Raw genomic sequence first — 23,048 nt, 5'->3', positions numbered from 1 at the left:
CCACTGAATGGTATCTCTGTCCTCGGACTGTGTTTGTGCTTGTGTGAGTGAGAGGGGTAACGAGGCAGGGCCAAGGAGCAGGAGACGGGAAGGCCTTGCCAATCGTGAGACGCTCCTGGCAAGTCGGCCAAAAAGTTTGGATACTTTCCTTCAGCTACTCCATCACGGCAGGCACCAGTCCAAACCATTGGAGGAACATATTTGTATAATCATGTCTTGACATACAGCCAAATCGTAAAAGGTGTTTACGTGCATCTCAGCCCAGGGGAGTGAAAATCACTCGTGACAAGGCTTTAACATTGTTAAAGTGGCCCGCTGCTGCCGTTTGGATTTGCTGGGAGAGGAGAGGAGCAGCGCGGCACAGCTACACCTATAATCAGCGTGAGCACGTTGACCGGTAGCAAACAAACAAAGGCTGTCTTGGAATTTGTGCTTACACTTGCTTCAGTTGGTGCGGAGGGAGAGCTGCACAGACAAAGGTCAAAATCGGAGGTGTGAAACATTCGAAACACTTGTTCACGACGGACAGGAACCCTTTGTTCATTGTGTGTTTACATGCAAGGTATTTCTGCGGACGGAGACAGTGTTTGAGAAGGCCACGGGTCAGCCGCAGCTAATCCAACATCTTAAAGCAGACAGTTTTAATCTCTCCGCTGTGCTTCCATGGGGTATTAAAACCAGACCACTGGGCCGGATTATGTCACGGAAAGGAGACGAATGTGTTAATCATAAATTAGAGGACTTAGCGAGCAGGTCAGTCTCAGGTCACTCGCTCAGCCCCATAGAGGACTTTTTGTGTGAAAAGCCATAGTTTATCACCTCGTAAGCCCAATATAATCAGGGGGAGAACAATGTACAGTAGTGTGAGCGTAGTAGTGTCAGAGCTGCCCAGAGTCAAATGTTCTTTCAAGAGGGATCTGCTGAACCTTTCCAGTTACAGTGTTCATTCACTACGCGGCACATGTAAGCAAGTACATCTTATGCACGCGGTATATGTGTAAAGGCACACGCCTGTTCATGTAACACCCTTTTAATGTGCACTCATACGGCACATAGCTGAGATTGGTCCATTTGTCTGTCTTCGGTCCATGCTAGAAATCCATGACGAGAGCAGAAATAATCACCGTCCCTTTTTCCAATTCCTAAACGTTGCCTCTGGGGGATTGGCAGGCTGTCTGACAAATGGGATGATACACGACCTTTGCTATGTGTGACTAACACTTGGCTGCTAAAGACTGTCAACAAGGTGTTTTTATTAAAGACACAGCGAGAAAACACAAAACGTCAAGAACATTACAAGATTTATATAACCTGTAGGAAAATACTGACGGCTAATTGGATTATGGAGAAACAAAGGAATTCACCCACTCAATTAACCCTCTTTGACGCATTAAGGCTGGCAGAGCCGCAGAGAGCAAGACGTATAAAAGAGTTCTTTATTTCTAATAAACCTTAATACAGACAAACATTTTTTTTTTTTTTTAATGAACTACGACATTCATCTGTACAAAATCCAAAAGAGATGCTATAACTGAAGGTTTGTTCTTACTGTTGCTGCAAAGAGGAACCATCTTAATGCGACATCATTAGCAGGAGATGTTAAGCAGACTCGGTGAAGGGGCACAAAAACACAACATCAAACATGACAACTCGTTCAACTTAGAAAAGCATACTTTTAGGACACACAAAGAGACACATACATTGTATGTGTTAAATAATTTTTGTTTCGTCAGGACACAAGAAGCTAACTACATCATTCACAGATTCAGCAGTCTGTTTAAATACCTTTTTTTTTTCTACAAAGTGAATTTACATTTATATTTAAAGTACAAAGTGCAAATACTATGTTTTCCGTTATTGCCGACTGGCAAGGGCAGACTTTTCTTGCGCGAGTCGAAACCTCAGCTGCTCGCTTAGCCTTGCTTCTTTGACTGATTCTGAGAGGAGAAGAAAGCAAAAGTTTGGTCAGTTGTTCACGCCACGGAGTTCCTTGTACTAACAGTGCTATAAAGGAAGGCAATTCCGTGCAGCCCTCTATTCTGACAGGGTTTTTCTTACATTTGGATCATGAATAGGTATACTTAAAAAAAAAAACCCACACAAAATATGCCCTCCACTGTGCTGACCTTTAAATAGAACCTCAAAAAAAAGAGACCAGAACAACAACAAATGACTGATTGGATACTGATTGTGACCAACTCACTGTATCAGAGACACTGTCTGCCCACTTCCTGTTTTGGTTAGTGGTAAGAAGGGGTTGGCATCCAAAAGCCAGACAGTCTGTTCTATAGCATCCATACATTAAGACAGAGGAGAGAGAAAAAAATCTCTCATAACTATTTTACGTCCTAGGAGAAGTTTACTTACTAGTTTACTGGAAGGTAAGGCTTCTCCAGGTTTGGACCCTATGAGACAAAAAGTGGTGTCAATCTCAACAGCCACAGCAAGTTTTACTAGGGGTCTTTTGAAGTGTCAGATCTCTAGTTGACATAACTTCAAATCAGTTAAAAAGAAAAAAATATGTTTCCAAAAATCCATTTGCTAGTGCAGCATAGTGGACAGTGGCAAATAGATTGAATTAGATGGAGGGCACGACACGTTTTACACCATGGGAATGGAACTGATGAAGAGTTAACTCCATCTATAAAAATTTCACAATCTTCACAAAAGGCAGCATTTGCAAGCATGTTTTGACTGGGCACTTGAATGATTGCATTTGTGAGATGCGTGTAAAGTATATCCCTAATAAATCCAATGGCATCACCCAGAGGATAACATTACTGAGGTGGGGCCGCGCTCAGCAATAAAGAATGAGACCGGTTCACCAGCGTACTGCAGTATTAATCAACTTAAACAAACTTTGTGGCGAAGAAATAACAAAGCTCTGCCTGTTTCATTTCAAAATCCCTTCACTCGCTCGGTGCCTTGGCTCGTGATGACTTTCCCCAGAGCTAATGGTACAGCACAGAACCCGCTCTCAATTGCTGTTAATAACACATCCCATAAAACTGAGTGAAGAGGGCGACTTGGAGAACAGCCATGTACTGTGAGAAGGTTTTTTATAATATAATACAGGCCGTAACTTTATTTTAAATGTGAAAACATAATTTCTTGTCCCTTGTTAATGTTGCCACTGAATATACAGAAGCTAGTCAATGGATGTTCCCCCAGTTGTAACGAAACAAAAAAACCCCAAATCTTATTAAATGTCACATTACTGAAAGAGTAGTTTTATCCTTCCAGGCTTTCATTTTAGCCTCGATTACATCAGTACCACTGCCAGTCGGGTGCAAGTAAATACATTTGCGCAAATATCATGTTGGGGTTCTCAGGTCACCTTCTTCTTTGGTCACGCCCAGGCAACCCATCAGCTCCTGCAGAGAGATGGCCTTGTCGTTGCTGATGTCACAGTACTCCACAAACTTCTTCACGCACTTCTTTGGCTTGGATTTCTTGCGCAGAAAGCGTTTGAAGGGTTTGATCTCCTTCTTCCCAATGTCCCCGCTGGAGTTTTTGTCCAGCTGGCTGAAATACCAGTGGACCACCCTTTCCTCCAGGGTGTGGTTGGGATCCGGCTCGGCCATCCTGAAGGACACATCAATGGATCAGTACGTCGCTGTGGTAGCCGGCTTTTCCATTGCTGAGAATCTCACGTTACTTGGCGGCAGTATTGGGGGAGGGTGCGACGATAAACCCACTGAATGTTGTCATACCTTCCGGCGGATGCAGGATCTGTGACAGCGTGCACCATGTCTGTCGACAGCGCGTCAAGAACGCTCGTCAGGAACTCTGTTTTCTTTGCCCCGGGACAGCCTGGAAAATAAACCGTAGGCACCCGAATAAGTGCATGCGAGCATTCAAACGCAAGCGCGCGGGTATGTCAGAAAACGCAGAAATTACACATCCACTCGTGGCAGTACAACACAGTGGAATGCTGCCATCATAGGTGGCCTAATAAATGTCTGGGGAGGGACGTCATGCAATCTGCGACGTACTGTAAAAGATGGCGCGGGAGAAAATGAACCCAAACAAGTCTCTCATGGTTGTCTTTTCCGCCCTCTCGTAAAGTGTCAGACCCCTCCTCGTCTGGAGAGAAGGAAGAGGCTACCTGCCAATCATCCTGGAGGCCCCTCTGTGGCTTTGACAGCTAGAGCACCAAAGTGGATCTCCGTATGTATGGACAAGGGGCTCAGCCCAGGCTCACCCAACACCTCGAGGGGAACAAAGTCATTTGGACACGTTTCGGAATAAGATTTTACCTCAGAGCTCCTTTACGGAAAGGCATACGGCCATTTGAAAATTAGCGCCTCCACTCGTGTAGTTAGCGTTATTACATGAAGAATAATGGGAAGCCATAAAACGAGGGGCAACTGTGGTGGAATGACCCTAATGATAGTAATTGTCTGTTAGGCCATATAGTTTTAAGACTGAGGAGGCCAAGGTTGATTGGAGGAGACGAGGGCCCTCGCCATGAGAGATTCATGAATTCCTTCTGCGGCTCTGCCGCTTTCTCACAGTCCGTCCTGCCTCGGCTATTCTGCCTGTGGAAATGAAATTCTCGACAGCTTGCCCTTCTTTTATGACCCAGGCCTGCGGGGCCAGATTCTACTGAGCGGGAGATAATAGCATGCTTTGCACCTCTTGAACAGGTGGCGACCAGCATCAGCATAAACACCCAGCCTCCATTCCACCCTTTCGCCATGTAACGCATGTCTTCGGCGGTCTGGCCGAGGGTTCACATGTCCAAACTGTTCCAAAGGTCTCTTTCACATGCGGAACAGACTTGCACTTAAAAGTTTTAGTAGGCCCTCCCTGGCTGTAGCCCAGTAAAAAAAATGACCCACCTGTTAATGGCCAGCCGCGCTTTGTGGAATCTCTCGCGTTGAATTAGTCTAGACAGTCGCACTGTGTCGAACACAGCATGTAAAGTGTTTGGTTTTCTTTGCTGCGGAGGTTGGAGGATGAAGTTGGGCTTTTTTTTTTTTTTTTTTCTCGAGAGAGAGATCAGTTCAGTTACCTCTGGAGTCTGCTGTTCATTCAAAAGTAAGCCATCAGCCTCGGTCCCTCATGCTGTCTAAGACTTTCCTTGTGTGGTTGGGACAGATCAGGTTCTGTGTGTGTGGACGCTGTTTAACTTGAAGGGCAGGACACAAATGTCTCTGCTGCCATTCAGAGAAAATTGAGACTGACTGTTTTCCTTTTATCCAAAGGCTGCAGAAGGAAATGTCTTCTTCTGTAATGATTATAATTATACAATAACCGAGAAGAAATACGAGGCGGGAGTCAAACAGAGCCCAAAATGATTGCGTATAACATTGACTTGAGGATGAAAAAAAAGAGCTTCTGTGGTATTCATACGCATCCAGATATCTGCGTTTTGGATATAGCTGGCAAGTGAGTACCTGTATATGTTTGCATTTGCGTGCCCTTATGATAGAGTCAATAAAAAGCAGTGTTTGTGGATGGAGCCACACGGGGCCGAGTCCTGTCAGCACTCACAGCCGCAGCTCCCAGAGGCTGCTCCGGCGCTGTCCCATGATCCCACTCTGGGGGAGAGAGCCGGCCAAATACTTTGCTTTCCTCTGCTGCTCCTTCCAGGGCAAAGTTCTCCTTTCTCGCATCTCGCCCCATAAACCTCTCAACACCAGTGTTTCAACAGCAAATGGGCTGCGGCGGAGTGAAGGCAACATTTATAATTATACCTGCTACCTGCAGCAGAACAGGGTTTACTGCCATTGACGCAATTCCTCATAAAGAAAACAACATGCTGTGTTTTTTTTTTGTTTTTCTTTTGAGGGGGCAGGGGGAGTATGTACTAGTGCATTTTATAATTGCGACCTTGAGTTCTGTGTGTGTGCGTGTAAGTGTGCGACATTGATTCTTGCCCTGCTGTACTTGACCCTCTCTCAGCGCATCAGTTGCTTGTTCTAGTTAGTTCTGCTTCATGTCTTGGCAACTGTATAGAATAAAAAAAACAAAAAACCAAAACAACAACATTTGATGAACAAATGTTTGCATTTGCATGTGCTCTCATCTGACACGGTCCACCTTGCCGAAGCAACACTGTACAGAAATTGCTGCCCCGCTGTTAAACACAGCACCTGCGAGCAGAGAGCACAAATCTGGCCCTGTGCACGGTTACATAAACAGCAGCGATGGGGCTGAAACAGTGGCACCTCTGTTCATATTCTGCAGGATTATTAACATGTTTACCAAGCAGATAATTTGCCAACCACCATTCAGTGTTGTGTGCACCACCTGAGGGCTTCACGTCTATTTCTAATAAAATGAAAGGTGTGTGGGTTTCTTTTTCTTTTTTTTTTAAACAAGTCTGCAACAAACACAAAGGTGAATGAGCACAACCCACCGTATTTACGTTAAACTGATTTTGGATAAGTTACGTTAAAATAAGTGTATATGTGAACAAAGAACTGCAGAGAATTTGTCATCTCGCCGTGCTACCTGGGTCTAATTGTCAGCTCTGTTGTCATTCATTTCAGCTGTTGGGTCAAAAGGTGAAGAGCGTTTAAATCTAATGAGTATTTTCAAAGCTAATTGCTCATTTGAGAATCACAACACATCAATAAACTCTGCAGTATTTTGACTTATGAAATAAGTACGTTTTAATTTCTGTAATTGGACTTCCCCAATGTTTTATGAAACAACCTCTTTCAAACAGGTTCTTTCTTTTCAGGGCCTCCGTGATACACAGCAGTACGTTTAATGTTAAGAGGGTTTAATTACTTTGGTTAGGATAAGTGCTTTGTTTATTTTGGAAACTGATTGCGGTCAGGGTTTGGAAAACTCCGCAGCAACAGCTGGTCGGACTAAATGTACTTTTGGAGCAAAGGCTGGTGATTTGTGGACTTTTCAACAAACCTAAACAATCCTGTTTGTCAGCTCGAGCTCATTATGTTGCATCGATGCCTTTTGCTGAGACCATTGTCTGTTTTCCCTCTGCAACTAGTCTGTCAGAGCAAATGAGGTCCCTCATTAAAATACGCGTATGCGAATAATGCAAGTGATAATGAGTCTAGAAGTCCGGTTAATGAATGATTTGAATTCTGCAGTGTTGAACTCTTAGATTTTAACAGGCAAACGGTCACTTGGCAAAGCAAACACACCTGTAACAAAACTAATCCTAAACCTAGGGCCACCCATTAACAGCCGGCCCCAACACACCTCCCCCAAACTCAATACAATTGCCTACTGGCCCGTCTTTATCATCCCGTTATCCACTATCTTCTCATCTTCCCTGCTGTTTCTCCTCCATGCTCCATCTCTGCTGTCAGTTGAAGATTAATTCTCCCCTCAATCCGTCTCCGTCTCCTCCCTCATTGACGAGTGCCGCGCTGGTATCTGGTAATCCTCACCTCTTTATCAAGCGTTTCGTTGACCAGCGCCACTAATGATGTCAGCAAATGCAAATACAGACACAAGCACCTTCACTTTGTTATCGCGGCCTCGGGAAGCGCGGCGGCGGCTGGAGGGTGACTGCAGTCTGAACTAGGCGGGATCGATCAAGCTTTAGAGACGCACCTTGTAAATGTCTGCTCCTGTAATGGTCCTTGGGTTTGGTCGGGTGGGCTCGGGCATTGCCGTCACACTTTGGCTGCTCATACCTGTGGTAGAAAGCACACCACGTTAGGACAAGGCCGTAAGATTTGAAGTAAAACTTGTGGACGGGATTGTTTGGGGCAGAAAATTCTCATCATTGTGAAATCAGAGAGGAATCTGATGTTTGACAATCACAGTGGTGCAGTTTAAACACGGGGGCTCAAAAGATTGTTTTGCGGCAAACCAGAGGCGGAGATACATGTCCAAAAATGAGTTTAGGGATTTGGGGCCTGCATAGGACAGAGCAGACAGGGAGCGTGGGACACAAGAAAACTTTCACGGTCTCCCTTGAAGAGTCAGCGCAGCTCTGATTGTCACTGTGCGCCCGAGCCAAAAGCTCGCCAGGGACAAGAAGGAAGAAGAGAGGAAAATGCACGCTTCCATATGTGTGCTAATGTGCTGTTTGGCACTCTGCCTGAAGCCTTGTTAATCTGATATGCAGCCTCGCTGCTCTACAAGAGTGCAGCACTGGCCCATTCTGCCAGGCTGACTGACCTCCGACCCACTGCTTACCAGACCAATGAGTTGCTCTGTTTCGTCGGCCATCGAGATGTCAGATTAATGTCTGTCAGATTTATGTGCAGCCCCAAACACAGAAGATTCTTATTGTGCTCGGAAAGTTTAACATTGCCATTCATTTCAGAAGACTCTTCCTCAGATTTGAAATGGGGAATCCCTCACTGACAGTCAAACCAAAGTAAGATGATGATGAGACTACGGCTGTGCTTGAAAATCCATCCATTCACTAACTCACTATTCACTACTTTGTGTTTTCATTATCAGCGCTGTGCCTGGAGAGGGCATATATTTTGGTAGAGTGGTGTCAGAAGATGAAGATGAAGTTGAAGTTGAAGATGATATGTGGTAGAAGTGTGTCTGTGATCGATGGACTGTACACAGATTGAAGAGTACATGTTTAATCAGCTCTAGTTTCTGAAGCTCTTGCAATGTCTTATGTTCGGGAAACTACTTTGTCACATTTGAATGTTTTGTGGCTGTGCTCCAACGTTGATTCCTGGCACTATTTACTGTGTCATCCCAATGTGATGGTGTTAATAGGGTAAGGACACAACGACGAAGACACAGTGAAAACACAACCGCAGCGTAAATCCATATGGTAGTTTTGGATGTGCTCTATCGTGGGGAAAATGAAGACACAAGGCGCAAAGAAAAGTCATTTAAAAACACAACTAAGACGCCAAAGTTAGCAATTTTTCTGCAATGTCATGGTGCAATTTTGGCTACGTTAGCCTCTGTGGCTTTGGAACCTGGCTTTTCACTGGAAGGCAAATGGATATCTTTTTAAACACAACCTGTATCCACACGAGAAAAAAATTGTAGTTGAGAAGATATTGTGTTTAACCTAACATCATGCACGATGCATTTGCCTGGAAACACATTTGTTTTCATTGGATATTATGAATATGGTCACACAATGCCACAAATGTACCCCGGTAGTAATTTTGCAACGCCTCCTACCTGGTGGAGGTCCCTGGTATTGGCCGCCCGGTGTCCACCAGCACACACCAGCAGTACCCAGTGTACGGGTGGCATTGGACGGGCTTGTAGAGACCTCCTTGGGCGCAGTCTGGTATAAACACGGCATCGTTCTTGTGTTGCCTGGCCTCTTCTTGGGCAGACTGCTGCTCCTGATCGCACGACGAAGCTAGGAGGAGAGGTCAGAGGTCACTCGGGAGCCAGCAGGGGCGTTGGTGGGCCGCTTGCCCAAACACGCAGTGCCCGCGAAGACAGCAGTCACTTTGGTGGTCTCGGTTGCGCGACTTGGCAAAACACACACGCACAAACACTCGGAGAGAAGAAAGGGGGTTTGTTTAAAGTTCATAACAAGAAGCACTCCCAAGCCCTTGCGCTGGTTTTACGCAGCACACTCAAATGAATTTCCTGTTAACAGGGAAAAGAGAAAAAGAGGAATTCCCGAGCGCTGTTGAACACAAAGGGCTGGAACAGCGAATGCTGGATGTGCAGACTGCTATATTAGCCCCCTGTGGCACTGTTTACGGACATTAACCGGCTAATGACTACGTGCCGCTGCCTATATAAATATTTGGACACTCCGGTGCCCTTTGTGGTAATGTGTGACAGAGGGGGGAAAAGACAAGACAAAAGTAAAAAACGGCCGGCAGCCGGAGCTTCGCCTTTAGCGGCTGGCCTCCGCTAGAAGTCCGCCGCATGGTACTGTAAAGTACCAGGGATCCATATGTTTACATGCTTCAAATTCCCAGAGAAAACTGCAATGCAGCACGATCCTTCTTTACTTTCATCCAAGTCGGGGGATTTATATGGCGAATCGGGCCTGATGGATGGGAGAGAGACAGGGTTTTTGCAGAGCCTCAGCAGGATCTAATCAGACGTCTTTCCTGTGCTGCAGCCTCCTGAGCTCTCCAGAAGCTCTCCAACTGAGATTTGGGCATTAAACTCCAGGATGAAAGTGGAGCTCTTCTGGCCACAGAGGGCTTTCAGAGCCCAGTCTCTCCCACTCCGCTCCGCTTGGCCAAAGGCTCGGAAGCTATACGGGATTATGGATATCCCTTTTTCTTTGTTTATTTTCATTACAGATCTTTAGCCACACAAAAGGGACCAAATGAAATGCCTCCCCGGTTTCTCAACGGACTCTCCTCGCTCCACTTCCTCCGTATGGGCTTCCTTTGTCAGGGTGGGTCTCCTTTATTTCATCCCAATACCCCAAAGAGCCCATAGTAATCGAAACCATCAATGCTGCATTTCTCAGCCTTTTTTTATTAGTTGATAATTATGATAATTGGATTCAAACGCAGCTGCACAGAAGGTTCTCATCCCTGCGCTGGCCCCAGAATGTAATTTCGATTTCTGCGTGGAAAACAATACTTTTTTCCCGAGAGATCACAGTGGCAGCTGATCCGATCATGATAAACACGCGCGTGCGAGTATGTGTGTGCGTGTGTGTGTGTGTGTGTGTGTGTGTGTGTGTGCGCGCGCGAGAGAGAGCTCTGAAAGAAGTAGAAGAATAGGGGTTACTGTGTGTGTGTGCCATGTGCTGATAATTAGAGATAAGCTGCAAGGCTCAAGAACCACAGTCATGGCAGAGCCCCGAAGCCTGAAACACTGCAACATGAAGATGTGTTGGTTTCACAATCCATTCTGGAGAGAGAAGGACAGCTATAAACCACGTGAGCGAACAGATTGTGCTCCAAACCGGGATCCCGCTCTTGTTAAAGAGAAAGCGCTCAATGAAACTTACACGACGGTCTGGTTCTGTTGTTCTGGCGGCTGCGAACCTGCTCCGTCCACAGACTGGGATGCTGGAAGTTGATGTCTGCGAGAAGCCAAGGAGACGGTTTTATTAGCTCCAATTGCAGTTACAGGCGTGCATCGTGTGAGCCAAATTCTGGTGGCTACAAAAAAAAAAACAACCCAGAGCATAAAACGCACATCAAGGTGATCATATCTCACAATGGCACATTCGAGTCACAAAGTGCATGTGACAGCTGTGGCCAAAGCCAAAGCCGCACGAGAGGGGAAAGAGGCTCATTATATCAATGAAATCATAAATGCAACATAAAAAAAAAGACTAACTTCCTGCGTAATACAGCAATAAAACTGAATCACTTGCTTTCATTTCAGAGCAGTTATTGGGAGATTATCTCTTTAGGCTACATTCGAGAAGCAGTCGCTCTTTCACGTAAAGGAAGTCAGCATTGCCACATCTCATCGAATGTTCAGTTACAACTAGCACAAACTGTCAGGGATTAAAAAAAGAACAACACTTTTTCCCCCAACAGACTCATTATTCTCATTCTTCAAAAAAACAAAAACAAAAACAAAACATGCTTGTTAGTATTGTGTGTATTTTACCTAACTTTTAATAAGGTGTAAGTAAAAATGTTACAATGAGGTGTCCTGTTTTAAAAGGATGTTTAATGCCTTAATAATAAAAGAGGACATTTTTACTGATAGAAAAATGATCATTTCGAAATGTATCAGATATTACTTCGGGTAAGAAAACCTTAAATTAAATGAAGTGCTACAAATAGAATTGAACAAACAGGAAGCCCAGTGCAGCTACCAGCGGGTTCCAGCTGGCTCCACTGGCGCTGACTTTTTTTTATAATCACTATTTTTAAGGGGTTAATGTTTTCCAATATTGTCTTTTGGCTTTTTTAACTGATGGACACAATGGACATGTGCAACACGCCCATATGTCTTGAACTAATACTGTATATGAAACATGCTTTATAGCATGTCATGTCAATGAAGAATACAACTACAAAGGAATTAAAATGCCTGAATCTTCAGATTTTACACACTTTAATTATTTTGAGAAACGGACCTCTAGTTTATGCAATTCTCCATATATTTTATGAACATCATACGTAAAAAGCCCAAAAAACTAACAATAACATTGTTGGCAATAGGTTATATTCAAACATATTCATATTCAAACAATAAAAAGGAATCAGAGTCAGAGTGGGAAATGCTCACCTTCTTCGTCAGCACCAGGATGTGGATCCACCACAATGCCCGTCTCATCTGCATTTAGAATGGAGAATATTTGCAAGGAGACTACAATTACGAGAGTAAGCTAGATTAGAGGACAGTTAACTAGGTGAGATTTGCACATTGCCCGGCCTAGAGAGATGGAGACAGTTAGCAGTGTGTCAGAAAGTGGGACGTGAGTGCTTGCGTGCGTGCGTGTGCGTGTTTGTGTATATGACAGACAGACAGAGACAGACAGAGAGCTCGTGTTCCTGCAGTGAGTGATGAGAAAAGGGAAATCAGAGGGGTAGTGGTCATATATTCCCATGGTTCCATGCAACAAAGGAGATCATTATGGGGAAGGGTGACTTATGGAGGTAGGCGAAAATGAAAGACAAGCACCAGTCTGGCCCCTGAGGTTTCTCTGCACACGTCGCCGGCATCTCGAAAGCAACGGCAGCTGTGCGAAGGTGGCCGAGACACGGGAAGGTGGGAGGAGTCCGGCGGCCGAGCGGTGGGCGAACCACTGTCTGGTCGGCGCGTCTCTGTTTGATTTTTTTGCGGCGGGAGGGATACGGGGACGGAGGTTTTGGAGCGGCCCGGGCTGAAAGCGCGGCTGTAGGTGTGGTTAACCTCAGTGTGGGTCATTCCTCCTGCTAATGTATGAGTCAAGGCATCTCTTAATGGGCGCCTCCGCAAACACAGAAACTCCTTTTTCTTAAACAATGACTTCTCCGTTGTGAAATCGCGACTCGCGTGTCCAGGAGCCAGCAATTCATCCCGCGCGGGGTAAAAATACGCGCAAGATGGAAAGGCCATTTTTAAGAAGCGTATTTATGATTCAGATTCATGATGAACCACTAATGACGGCCTTCCGCGTGACTGCAGCACCTCTTTTAGCATCTGCCAGGAAACCACCCCGCCCCCCCCCCCCCCCCCCCCCCCGCCCCCCCGCCCCCAACCCCTCCCCTCCACCTCAACCCCCTGCGCCATTTTGTGGTCGCGAGGCATTAGCGCAACTGCTATTTGTCAGTCATCGACCGCTTGTGACTCAGCCATGGGAACGACCTTGACAAGTCGCGGAAGGTTAGAGCGTTTGCGTTCGGCGCGGACGGGATTCCCGCGCCGCGCGAAAGCTCGCGAAATTTCGCCGAGCTCAGACCCCGCACGGCCCCTCCGCTCAATCAAAACACTGATGCAATCCTCGCTGCTATTTTCGGCGCCGCCGCGCCGCAAAATCTAGAGTTTATTCTGCCTCTCGCGCGCCCTGTTTATCCAGCCCGCTCGAACTGGAACCACAGCCGCTTGCTCCTCGCCGGTGATTTCGCGTCCTCACGTCGTCTGCGTGCAATGACTCGGCCCCTTGGCTCAAGCCGACTCTATACCCACCAGTGTTTACAGAGAGACAGGGGCGCAGACGACATGTCATGCGGACAGAAATAAACCGTACACACACACACACACACACACACACACACACACACACACACACACACACACAGACACACACACACTAAACTCCAGGCAGACCAGAGGGAGATGTAATACTTCTATATCTGGCTTTGTGAGATGAACAAAATGAGTTGCTGGGATGGAGCTTAAATGTTTCCTCGCGGCTGCAAAAAAAAAGAGAGAGAGGCTGATGGCAGAAGTTAGAAGAAGGGGAGGAGAGAGAGGGAGAAAGGTCCGTTTTCCTTCACTCCCACCACTCAGCCGGGGCCTTGGGCTGCCTGTTAGAGACGCAGGCGGTTAGAAGAGTGGGCGACGCAGCTGCCGCTTGGTGTGCATTTGAAGCTCACCGCAGCCTCTCTCCCCCTTAGACGTTGCCTCTCGGTGAGTGACTGCCTTTTATATCAGCCTCCGGGGCTGCTCGCGCACCTCCAAAAATTGAGAAAATATTAGAGAGAGGCAAGCCGTGACAGGTGACCCGCCCGCGCATCTCCGACACACAGATGCAGGGCAAACAGACGGCGGTGCGAATGAACACACACACACACACACACACACACACACACACACACACACACACACACGCATGCATGCATGCACATGTACGTGCATGCTCCGGGAGACACGTGCACGCGGGCGAACATGAAAGCGCGCGCACGTGCGGCGCGGCACTGGAATATTTCTGCTTCTTGAGTAATGGTCTCACCTGTTTTATCCGGCTCCCTTGTGGTCGCTCTCTCCTGTTTTGATCCTGGAAAAAACGCAACAGGTTGAACTTAATTAAAAAGTCACTGCCACACAAGCCTTTTTCTAATTACTTTTTGTTGTGCCTCATGAGCGTGAAGTCAAGTTTTGGCTCGCGAGCTGACAGGCAGACGTTGAAAAAGGAGTCGACCACGTTTGGGTTGGTTTCTCTCTCTCTCTCTCTCTCTCTCTCTCTCTCTCTCTCTCTCTCTCCTTACTTATCGAGTCGTCACTTTGACAATACGTCTCGACGAAGGGAGGGTCACTGGTTGCGGCCCAACTACAAGTACTTCTACTGCTGCTATCTGCCACTATAGGGGAACAACAGGGCCAGCCAGGCCGCGCAGGACACGTGGCATTGCTTATTTGTTCACCGTCCTTAAAGAACAATTGCATTCCCACAGGTTGGAGCTGTTGCTCAAGCCGGCAGCGGGGATTCTTTCCCGACGTGGTTTATTTGCACCGACCGCAGTGCCATGCTTTGGGAAGCGCTTGGGCTTCGGGGCAGCTGAAACTGTCAGTCCAGCTGTTGACCACTTTCCCACAGGACTCAGTCTAACACCCCCCCCCCCCCCCTGGAAAGTTTTGCTTGACAGAAAGTAACAGGAACCACATTTTAGTAGGAATCAGTATTTTCTATATATATATGTTTTTAAATGTTACATTGCTGGTAAGTTGCACTTAACTCACTGCATTTTAGTAGGAATCAGTATTTTTTATTTACATTGCTGGGGAATTACACTTAACTCACTGTATTTATTTTTAGATTTGTACATATTTTACTCAACTCAATAGTTTGGTTTTTTCATTTGGTATTAACCTCGGGCCTGTAATGCTGCTCTATGTGCCTTCAATTGCCCCCTGGGGACAAATAAAGTTTTTAGAACTGAATCTAATTACAGATTGAAAGACCTGTTGCCGCAGTACTCGCGGGATACTGACTGGGACGTATTGCTAAGGTTTCACCGACCTTGACATCTTGGTTTTTTATTGGCCACCGCTGAGCCGCTGATGGGTCGACCGTTGGGTGTGACGCACCAGCAGTACCCAGTGTAGCTGTGGCACTGAACCTGTAAAAGTAAAAAGAACATATACCATGCGTGATACTCAAAGGAGTGGATGCCCAGAAGGTGAGCTCTTGGTGGGATACGGTTACTCTTTCACGGACGGGTTTGGAGCGAGCGCCCTATCATGCGTTGTGTGTTTCTCATTACCTCGCTGTATGTGCCATCAGGGTTGCAGACAGGCACAAAGACCTGCGGGAAGAGCTTCTTGGCCTGCTGCTCTGTGTACTTCTTCTCTGCAACACATCTGGATGTATCTGAGGAGAACCACAAATCCCCGGAATCAGCGAACGTCACGGAGGAACAGGGTTCAGGCTGTAGCCCATCTGGTTTCTTATGGCGCACAGACCAGCAGAGTTATAAAAAAACAACAAAAAAAAATGGGGGGGAAAAAAAGTTTCTGAACGATGGTGAATCTCGCAGATGGGTGCAGGATGAGAGAAGAGGAGCAGGGGGAAACAATTTAAGACATTTAGGAAGAGGCAAATACTTGTGCGGCTGGGAAACGAACCAACGCCCCGGCCTTATTAGGGAGAAGTCAGGCGAGTCAGCGCTGCGCCTGTTGGTAAAGCCATTAGCGAGCCAGGCAGCTCGTGCTCCTCCCGGAGAACATTCCAGGCACCCCTAAGAAAAAAAGGGCTGATGCACGAGGAAAACTTGACCCTTCCTGAGTGTCTGGGAGTCTGTCTCGCCCCTCCAGAGTCTCCTCGCATCGGCCCGAGCCGACCTCCAACAACTCCTCCGTACAAGCGGTGGCTGGATCTCACAGCTGCCTCAGGTCACCTGGCAGCGCCAGCCCTGACCCACATGTGTGAATGGGTTTGGGAGGGTTTGATTGAGCTTTTCGTCCACCGCAGCCTACAGCTTTTGACACGATTCGCTAGTTTTGTACTGGTGAGCACGATGCCACTGGCGAAGCGCGCAGAGAGGATTGTGCATTTGTCACTGTCACAGGCAGGGACACGGCAAACCATCCAGATGAGGGGGGAAAAACAGCAAGATGAGGAGGTCTAAAGTTAGTTCAAGTGGAAAAACCCCAAACCATCATCTTTCTCCTGGGGGCTCTCACCGAAAAAAAAAAAAAAAGAAAGAAAGAGAGAAAAATACAGCCTGGAAAAAATGACAGGACACTTGAATCCTCTGAGCGCAGTGATAGAAAACAAATGTGGTGCCAGTCTCGCCATTCTTACACACAATCCCATCACTGTGCTCGCAGAGCCGACCGGCCCTTTTGCTCTCTTTCAGCCGCTGACTCTGCTGCTGCTGCTGCTGCTGCTGCTGCTGCTGTGTCTTTCACCCCGGCTGTCCAGGGAACAGAGGGGGGTCCCCAAACTCATAGACCCCGTGTTTTTGACGCATACAATACAACCTTCATGGACTCTCGTCCCTTTCAAGCCTCCTAGCTGGAATCCTCTATTCTGTGTCCCCGATGCCGTCCGCCACATCCAGATGTCCACTCAGAGACGTCGCCATGGAGACCCGGCGGGCGAAGGCCATGAAATGCCTCTCCATCATTACGGGACTAAGCGAGGGCCTTTTTTTTTTTTTTTTTTTTACCCCCGCGTGCTCAGCCCGCATTCGTGATCTAATATTGTAAAGTGTGAGAAAGGGGCATTGTCCGCTTTTCTGTGGAGCGGTGAACCAGCGGTATAGGGTGAGTCAGTGGGGCGGGGGCGAGGGCGGGGGAGAGGGAGAGGGAGAGAGGTTTGGGCCCTTCCACTGGTGACTAACAATGAGTGGGTGTGCGAGCCATCGCACGTCACTGCCGTTTCAGCCACTTTCTGCCTCTCGAATCGGGCTTTCTGTCGGGCTACAGTGAACCCTCGTTAACAAGAGTGAAGCTAGTGGAGTGATAAAAAGCTTTTAAACTGGGAATGAGGCAGAGGTAGGAAAATGTTCATGAAACCAAATGAGTCACTTTGCACTGAAAACAAAAAAAAAAACACACAAAAAAATACAAAATGACCATTTTGACAAATGTACCCAGGTTTCTTTCATCGGGATAAATAGTGTGAAATGAATCCAGCCAGGCAGCAGTAACCCCCCAACCCCGCCCCTCACCTCCCAACCCACTTTCACCGTGTCAACCCCACTTATTATCCAGCACTCAAAGAATCAATTATGCCGAAATGAATTTAACCCGCAAGTTTCTCCGCTGACCCCCTCTGCGTGTCTGCGAGCGCCAGGCGGCGGCGCTGGAGCGTGACTCGTGACCTGACCTTTGCATGGCCCTCGGATGACCTCCAGCTGCGGGTCGCGGCACTTGGCTCGGAGGAACTCGCAGCGAGACGTGAAGGTCCTGCCGTCGGAGGCGCACAGGGGCTTGCGAGGCGTCCCGCTGCACTCCATGTTGCACTCCTTGTCCTGGTCCACCCGCAAGAACTGCAGAGGGAGGCGGGAGATCGGGGGATGAGCAGGGGGAAACGTTAGCCACATGAGCCCGTCGAGAGGGAAGGGAAAGAAATTAGAGGACAACAAACATGGCCGTGCAACAGGTGTAATTTGAGGGGTCGGAGTTATAGGGGTAAAATCCAACTGCTGCCATATCGACTTGATTAAAGAACCTGTTGCTTTTTAATTTTTTTTATTATTTAAATACATATGACACTTTTGAAAAAAAAAAAAAAAATCACAAACACTGACGAGGGGCTTTGCTGCTGCAGGCCTGCCAGGGTGCAGCCGTGAAGCCTTGCCTTTATTTAAACTGCCGGAGAAGACTTGGCCTTGCTCAGCCTGTCTTTGTCCGTGCCAACAGCTGCACGGGTATTCATCTGGGACGGCTCCCGAGGATGTTTTCACGCGGCCGTGTAAAAATAAACAGGGACGGATACTCCCGGCTGAACGCATCGGATCACCTGTGTCAATGCCGCCATTGTTTCCGCCGCCTCGGCTTTAAAAGCCCCTTCGCCCCGGCCACACAATGGGGCAAAAGGCTGCGTTCTGAGGGGGTTGGCAACAAGCTGTGACTGCTACAATGAATAAAAAGACAGTGAATGATAGAGTGGCTGAATAAACTCGATGTCAAGAGGGCTTTGTTTCGCCGCCGCCGCCGCCCGCGAGAAGCCTGCGTGATTCACTCGGCTGCGCCAAATAACGACTCGCAGTAGCGGATGGCGGCGCAGGTGCAGCTTTCACTCGTCCACAAACACACGTCGGAACTCCTCTCATGTCTTGTTATAAAGAAAATATGTGGCCGTGCCATGCATTTCTTTCAGTTCTACTCCTTTGTGGACAGCTGCAAGTCTTTCTGAATTGCCTTTCTGTTAAACAGTACGACGCTGTGAGATAAAGCCAGCGCCTTAGTACACACACACACACACACACACACACACACACACACACACATACAGATGAGCAGAGCTGCAGGGCTGCACGCACCTGGAACAGGGTGGGCAAAGGAAGGCAGCTTCGCCCAGGGCCAGAATGGGGAGCAACAGCCCACTCCGTCAACCCCGCTCGTAAATCTTTCGGAGGGGTCAGAAAAGAGAGACCCGTTCAAACACATCGGAAGAGGAGCCGCAAGGGATGGAAGTCGCTCTTTTGGTTTGGATGATATTTCTTCAAGTGAAGAACTAATCATTTTTGTCAAGTCTGTTCTGCGCAGGATATTGAAAGAGTGAAGGGCTGCTTCCTTGAAATGCTTGGAATATTATTGCATGAGGAGTGACAACTGGGGGAACTCACAAAAACCATGATAATGGTGAACTCCCAAAATGTTGTCATGACAAGTCTGGTGTACCACGTGTAATAAGAATATGACTCAAAAAACAATTCTCCATTAGCGGTCGCCTTTAAATTGCAAATTGCTGGATTGCATCTTGAGCTTCATTCAATATTTGCGGTCAAACCCACAGAAAGAATGGATAAGGTGTTCCGTGATATCTGGCCTGACTAACCAAGGGCAATGAAAATGGTCAATCAACCAGCCATAATTGTGGTCATACTCTGACAGGAGGGGCTTAAAATGTGGTAAAGCTCAGCAGTGCGAGGACTAGCACTGCTCACTTTTACTTTACTGCTTCATTTCTCGGTGCTCCTCCTTGTTAGTCTCTGAGCGTCTCGCATCTGTGCATCTCACTGACTGTCCCGGTGGTGGCGAACTTCATTCACCCTCGCCAGTGCCACCACCTCCACTCACCCTCTGCGCTGCCTCCCCCTGTCCCATCAAGTCTAAACTGCATGACAGCCTGATTCTTTAGCTGAGAGTGCTAAGCCATCCCTCCCAGAGCCATCTGCAGCAGCGGGCAGGATCTCAGCGTGTCCAGTCATACTCGGGGCGGGTGGACCAAAGCCTTGCCACAGCTCATGCTGCTCGCCCCAGCACTTACAGTGCAGCGGCATTATCCCAATGAGCTCCTGCCAGCCGGAGGACTGACGGCCCAAACTGGGTTATTGAGCAGCCCAGCATCCCGCTAGATGTCGGCTGTATACGGCTCGCAGCGGAGCGCCGAGCGCTGAGCTCCAGGAACGCCACCCGCGAAATCTACCACCCAGATTCACTATCGCACGCCCAAGTGTTTACTCCGAGTGGACCACACCGAAGGGGAAGGAGCAAATGCGATGCGAAAGCCGGCCGAGAGGGGGAAGAGGCACCGGAGACTGATGGCCTGTCGAGGACCTCTTCGTCCTGTGCAATCTGTCTGACGCGGATCTGTGTGTGTTTGGCCTGCAGTGATGGATGAGAGAAGCCACGGCTGAGCCCTGACACTCCCCTGATGTCTTACTCCAGCCACTCCACGCTGGCATTATCACTGCACGCGGCAACGGCGTGGAGAGTAATGGATGGCTGCCGCCGCCGCCGCCGCCGCCGCCGCCACATGCAGCGGCGGGTTTCCAAACCCAGTTCATCATGAAAGCAGACTCAAGGAAAAACACGGCTCAAAATTAGACTTAATAGTCAAATGCATCCATCTCCAGGCTCTGGCCACGACTCTTTAAATATGTTTTCCTTGCTTTCATTCGTTTTTTGGCATCATCTGTTATTTTAACATATGTCCCACACATGCAAGAGTACAAACAAGAGGGTGAGACAGGCTGAATATGATTTTTGTCAAGAAGTCCATCCAGCATACAAATCAAATCCTATTAACTCCCCCTGATTCTGCAGCATTGTGGGTCTGAATGGAATATGGAGGAGGCGAGACTCCAGCAGGGAGCACATTGTAGGCTGATAAGGGCCTTCTGGGCTGGGAGGCCCTTGCTTCTAGCACCCACAGAGGGCCCCCCTCTCACCACGGACCCGCAGGGTCAATGGGGGCCCCAGCTGAGCGCAGCAGCAAACGTGTTAAATAGCCTTGGCGGGAGTTTCCTGCATAGTCGCTGGGATGCAAAGGGAATCATTAGTTTCCAGCATGGAGGAAAGGGAAGAAAGTGACAGCCTTTAACCAGGCTATTGACTCAATCAAAAGACTTAGTGCTTAATTGCTGTGAGGGATGTTTAAAAAGAAACTGAAGTGTGACTGGTGTTGGCGAGAACAAAGGTTTCTCTGGGCAGGTGCACAATTCAGCAAGAAGTGCAGGGGGCAACGGGGCCACTTTCAACTGAGACGACACGTTGTCTTTCCTTTGGAAAAAGAGGCAGGTATTATTTTATGCAACCTGATTTTTACTCCCCACTTTGTACTTTCCTAAACCAGAAAAATGTACCTCATGAATAAACAGTGAAATATACTTTATTTTAGCCGTCTGCCTGACCTCAGAATTGTCACAAAATATCATGCGGAGACTTTTTTGGAACATGTAGCATGGTCTCCTGTGTCATTTAAACAATAAGACATTCACTTGCAAACCGAATTTCAGTATGAGACCAGCACACCATGTGCTATTCCAATACAGGTCTAATGAGCCGGAGTGGGGAGTTACGAAATAGACACCGGTACCGCTGACACACACCATTAAATAAAGAACCAGTTCATTTTTACTGCACTATTATTAGGGATTAAACATCTGAGGTCATCGCATAAAAGTATCGGTGCAACCTTTGCTTGAACTGCTGGGTTAATATAGCCACCGTCGTAGATGAAGGAAGTCTATCTTCTGTGTGCACACAGTCTGCGTGTGTAAATACATATATCACGGTGCAAATTCATGAAGAGCATCTGCTCGGTGCCACACTTCCTCCCACATTCCACAAGCCCTCAGTGCCGACAGGGAGAAAGGATCTCTGACCCTTCACCTGCGGGTTAACGACTCACGGCCATTTGTTTCCAATTGGAAATTAAGGCATCTTCACTCGGACAATAAATAACAGTAGTGGGGAGGCGGCTGTCACATCAAGCACTAAATCAAGGCTGCAAGCCTCTGACAAAGTGCATTCCACTCTCCGTTATTCCTCCCTCAGCACTGTACCTTTACACTCCGTCTTGCCTTTTAAATTTGAGGCTAAAAGAAATAAAGGGGGAAGGCTCTCCTGTACTTTGTCTGTAAACAGAGTCACATGCGTTTCAGTGCAAGGTGACCAGCGCAAAGACACTGGCATGACTATGTGACGGTCTATGCCTGGACACTTGAAGATGTATGGACAAGAGTGAATGTGAAGGAGTGGTTGTGTAGCTGAAAGTGTAGAAAGGTAGGTAAAGGGTGCAAACCACAGTGGTGACGCTCGCTGACAAGTCAGCTCCACACACACACACACACACACACACACACACACACACGTACAGCAGACTGCAGCGCACACACCAGACACACAACCCGACTTCATAAAAATCACAGTGAACACAGAGAACTATTTTTTTTTTTTTTTTTTTTTTGCCATCGATGTAACCCGGTGCCCCGTTGCGATTCGCCTGGTCAAGTTGGAAGAAAAAATGATTGCAGACACATAATAATACTCAAGAAACGCGATAGAATAGAGACTTCTTGAAGAAAATCTCTAGCATTACTACACAAAATTTCGATTGTCTTTTTTTTTTTTTTTCCCGAACAGTGCGCAAGGGAGCATTGTTAAACGTGAACGTGAGTCGGCGTGGAAGTTCCGCGGCTCATCCTACCGTGAGAGCGGAGAACTTCTGAGCGCGTCCGGCGCACAGCAGACAGAGGAGGACCAGCAGTGGGCAGACGCGCATCCTGTCGCAGCGTGGCAAGGAGTCGCTCCAAATTTACGCACGATCCAAAAACGCACCCTGCGCTTGTCTGACGCCTTTTTTTCACCAAAAGCGCGCACCTCTGTTTCTGGAATATTTCGAATGCGTCTCTAAAAAAAAAAAAAAAAAAATCCGCAATAGTCCTTGCGCACACAAAAAAAGAAGAAGATGTGAGCGCTGGAGCTGAGGTTACTGGTTTATTTCAATACGTCTGTCCGGTTCTGTCTGCCAAACCGTTTGTGAAGACACTCTCCTTATTTCTGGCTGTGTAATAAACCCCCTTGTGTCCCTGACCTTTTCCCCTCCCTCAGTGTCTCTTCTGACGTTCTCCCTCTCTTCAATTCAACTTCTTTTCTCCACACCCCCTCCCTCCACACATCATTTTCTAGTCCAGATCCCTTATCGGATGCAGGCTGTTCCCTCGCCGGTAGGGTAGGTGTAGGTTAGGAGGGACTCCGTCTGCTGCTGGTAGCTGAAGCAAACACGTCAGGTATTCCTTTCTTTCAACCCCCCCCCCCCCCTCTTTTGTACCCCTCCCCTTAAAAACCGCAGCGCCCCCCCCTACGAAGATAACTATGTGATGATGTTCGATTGGCAAACAGGACCATCGCTCACC

The 23,048-nt window shown here is 47.7% G+C and overlaps 1 protein-coding gene across 3 annotated transcripts; it reads right to left on the bottom strand.

Annotated features, from left to right (window-relative positions):
• Positions 1-1,233: 1,233 nt before the first annotated feature.
• Positions 1,234-22,874, bottom strand: smoc2 (SPARC related modular calcium binding 2). 3 transcript variants are annotated; one of them, XM_076019059.1, is made up of 13 exons: positions 22,340-22,873; positions 17,567-17,729; positions 15,498-15,604; positions 15,254-15,353; positions 14,246-14,290; positions 12,097-12,177; positions 10,856-10,930; positions 9,097-9,283; positions 7,540-7,622; positions 3,714-3,813; positions 3,338-3,585; positions 2,368-2,405; positions 1,234-1,937 (listed from the first exon to the last, which is right to left on the bottom strand). In XM_076019059.1, the coding sequence occupies exons 1-13, from the start codon at positions 22,412-22,414 to the stop codon at positions 1,914-1,916; spliced, it is 1,326 nt and encodes a 441-aa protein (XP_075875174.1). In that variant the 5' UTR covers positions 22,415-22,873; the 3' UTR covers positions 1,234-1,913. The 3 variants fall into 3 exon arrangements, with proteins under 3 accessions (XP_075875174.1, XP_075875173.1, XP_075875175.1); XM_076019058.1 differs by lacking the exon at positions 2,368-2,405 and having other exon boundaries at positions 22,340-22,874; XM_076019060.1 differs by lacking the exon at positions 2,368-2,405 and having other exon boundaries at positions 12,097-12,144; positions 22,340-22,868.
• Positions 22,875-23,048: the final 174 nt, after the last annotated feature.

The sequence above is a fragment of the Nelusetta ayraudi genome, unplaced genomic scaffold (assembly GCF_046127955.1).
Source record: "Nelusetta ayraudi isolate G7.1 ecotype Tasmania unplaced genomic scaffold, CSIRO-AGI_Nayr_v1 ptg000008l, whole genome shotgun sequence".
NCBI classification, from domain to species: Eukaryota; Metazoa; Chordata; class Actinopteri; order Tetraodontiformes; family Monacanthidae; genus Nelusetta; species Nelusetta ayraudi.
This window is presented reverse-complemented; position numbering and strand designations above follow the sequence as displayed.